This window comes from Diabrotica virgifera, chromosome 2 (assembly GCF_917563875.1).
Source record: "Diabrotica virgifera virgifera chromosome 2, PGI_DIABVI_V3a".
NCBI classification, from domain to species: Eukaryota; Metazoa; Arthropoda; class Insecta; order Coleoptera; family Chrysomelidae; genus Diabrotica; species Diabrotica virgifera.
In genome coordinates this window covers 150,618,839-150,622,148 of record NC_065444.1, presented here as the reverse complement: position 1 = coordinate 150,622,148, position 3,310 = coordinate 150,618,839, and the positions used below count along the sequence as shown (strand labels likewise).

General features: G+C 50.0%; 1 protein-coding gene across 1 annotated transcript; it reads left to right on the top strand.

Moving 5' to 3' along the window:
- Positions 1 to 944: 944 nt before the first annotated feature.
- Positions 945 to 1,601, top strand: LOC126880832 (uncharacterized). Its single transcript, XM_050644898.1, has one exon. It carries the CDS (start codon positions 945 to 947, stop codon positions 1,599 to 1,601), a length of 657 nt encoding a protein of 218 aa, XP_050500855.1.
- Positions 1,602 to 3,310: the final 1,709 nt, after the last annotated feature.

The following is a 3,310-nucleotide window of genomic DNA, read 5'->3' as shown; positions in this document are numbered from 1 at the left end:
GGAAGAGGAGCAAACACCCAACTGTAATGCAAGAACAAAGTTGGAACGCCTCCAGGATAGTGTAGCGGCCCTTGAAAAACTCATGGTTGAGGTGCCAAATACAAGGGTTACCATAAAGCAGGAGGTCGACAACCTGAGAAACCGGTTGTTCGATTATACCGAGGAACTGGAGGAAAGCAAGAAGAAAGAGGAGGTTCCAAGGAAGTCTGTTTGCACGACATCCAGAGGTGTGCAGACGAACATGGAGTCCTTGAAAGTCAAGAAAATGGCGACAATGGGTGTTCAAGTGGACCTAGAGAACCCAGAAGCCATTAAAAGGAGGGTGGACGCCATCACGGAAAAAATGGCAATATGCGAGTACGAGGAAATAACAGAGTTCTTAAATGAGGACTGGCCGGAGGAAGTCTTCCAAAGAACTGAAGTGAAAGAGGGGGACATCTCTGATATAGCAGCAGACGTGGCAGTATTTGTTACCAACAACGACGAGGACAAAAAAGCCATGGAAACGGTGAAAGGTATATTTCCTGACCTACCAGGTGTTCCAGCGGAGGTAGATGAGGACGGAGGCCTGGGAACTGTGAGAGTCACGATGTCTTCTCATGTAGATGGAACGTGGATTGGATTCAAAGGAGAAATATGGATTCAAACTTCTCCCAAACAAGAAGGAAGAACTCGAGTCGGTGAAGTTCCTCAAGACATGCAGGAAACTGGTACAGAAGATGGAAGAGCTAGGAAGAGAAAGAGTGGGAATCCACACGCCAACATCACTAGGAGTTGAGACATCGAGGAGAATCCTGGAGTGGGCAGCAAGAGGAAGGGGTGTGACGATCACGCTCCTAGGCAAAAAATCCAGAAGAGGGTGGGCAAACATTAACACCAAGCCCAGAGAACAATGTGGAGTAGTACTTAACAGCAAAAACAAGAAAAAATCATTTGCGGACCTTATGACAGAAGTGAAAAGTAACCTCACAGGAAGAAAATCCATCGACATAAAAAGGATCAGACAGACCAGAAATCAAGGAATATCACTGGAACTGGGAGGAGGAAGGGAAATGGCGGAGGAAGTGAAGAAACTCCTCTCTGGTAGCACATGTGTGTCGAGAGCAGTGGCAAAAGGGGGCGTCGTAAAGAGAAGAATCTTGATGCAAGAAATCCCACCCAACACAACGGAGGATGTGATCCAAAAGGCCATAGAGGAAGCAGCAGGTAAAGAGCGGGCATGTGACATAGTAAAAACCTGGACCGAGACACGGGGTGGAGAAAGAGGGATGATGAGTGCAGTGATGGATGTCGACGAAGACGCGGCCGAAAAGATCCTAAGAATGAGAAGAATTAGGGTAGAGTATACCTCCTGTCGGGTCATAGAAGCAAGGACAGAAATACCAAGATGCTTGAGATGCCTAGCCTTTGGACACAAGCAATGGAACTGTAAAGGGCAGAACAGAAGAGGATGTTGCTTCCGATGCGGCAAAGAGGGCCACATAGCGTCGGAATGCAAGACAGAAACAATCACATGTCTCAACTGCGATGTGACCGGGCATGTGGCGAATTCAAGAAGATGTCCAAAGTTCAACCGACTGGTTGAAAGTAGGGACCACTAAGGACTAGTCCCAGGAAGAGCGCGCGAGTGGAAACAGTATGAAAGAGAGCGTGAAAGAAGTCCGAGTCTAGGAAATGGCGAACACAGGAAATAAGATCCGAGAGCTGAGAGTACTACAAACGAACGTGGGAACGGCGAGATTAGCACATGATCTCGCCGAGGCTGCCGCCGTAGAAAAGAATATCGACGTGCTGGTGACGGCGGAGCCAAACCCAACAGCGGCTAAGAAAAGAGGATGGTTTGTGGATACGACTGGAAGGGCCGCTGTACGAATCTACAATAGAAAGCTGCGAGTGTATGAAATTAAACCGAAAGAAGGATACGTGATCGTCCGGATGGAGAAGATGCAGCTGGTCTGCTGTTATGTTTCTCCAAACATAACAGTGGGTGAGTATAAGAGGAAGATGGACGAGATCATGCAGGAAGTGGGGAACACAGGAGGAGAATGCGTAGTGCTGGGAGACTTTAATGCAAAAGCAGCGGAGTGGGGATCTCCTATCACCGACACTCGTGGCAGGATACTGACCGACTGGGTGAGTACTCTGGATTTAGTAGTACTGAACACGGGTCTGGCGCCTACGTTTGTTAGGAGAGGTACAGGTACGTACATCGACGTGACTATGGCGACACAAGGAATAGCGGCGAAAGCAAGAGGCTGGAAGGTTTTACCAGACTACACCGGAACGGAGCATCAGTACATCGGATTCTCGATAGTCGGGGCGGGAACTACTAACGCAGTCCGCGCGTCTGGTACGTCGGGAGGCGGATGCGGCGATGGAAATGACTGGAAAGTATACGAGGAGCTGATCAAATGGAGAGTTAGCATGATGCAGGGTCAATCACCGACAGTCGAAAACCTGGAGAGGGTAATTAAAGAAGCGATGGAGGGAAGCAGGAGGGGTCGCCGAGATTTAAACAAGATGCCCTACTGGTGGAACGCAGACATCGAGACACAAAGAAATGAATGTATAGTCATGAGAAGAAGGCTAACGAGAGCAAGGGGCAGAGCAGGAGTCGATCCTGATGTCATCGAGGAGATCGAGGAGGAGTACCGCCTACGGAAGAGGGAACTCTACAGGAAAATTCGTGCAGAAAAGAGAAGGCACTGGAGAGAACTGTGTGAAAAACTGGATGAGGACGTCTGGGGTCAAGGATACAGGATCGCCATGAAAAAGTTCCATGCGTACCCCTCGTATGAAATGCCTATGGATAAGAAGCTCGAGGTAACACGAGAGCTCTTTCCCGCGGGCAGGTGGCATGGTGTACGGAGAGACGAGGAAGCTGAGCGGGCTGTACCCTTTACCATGGATGAACTTGTCGAGGCATTGGGCGCACTCAAGACGCGCAGGTCCCCCGGTTTGGATCAGATATCACCTGAGGCGGTGAGGTGTCTAGGACGGGCGAAGCCCGCGTGGCTTCTGGAGCACATGAATGCACTGCTGGAAGCACAGACCTTTCCTGAGCCTTGGAGGACATCGAAGTTGGTACTGCTTCCCAAAACTGGGGAAAAGTATCGACCCATCTGCCTTCTTCCGTGCGTCGGTAAGCTGTATGAAAGAATGCTGCGGGGACGTATCGATGGCATGATTGAGAGGTCGGGAGGCTTGTCCCCGAGGCAGTTTGGTTTCTGTAAGGGGAGAAGCACGATTGATGCAATCGTGAGTGTATTCGACGCATTGCGCAATAGAGGGGATGAACACCGTTGGGCGG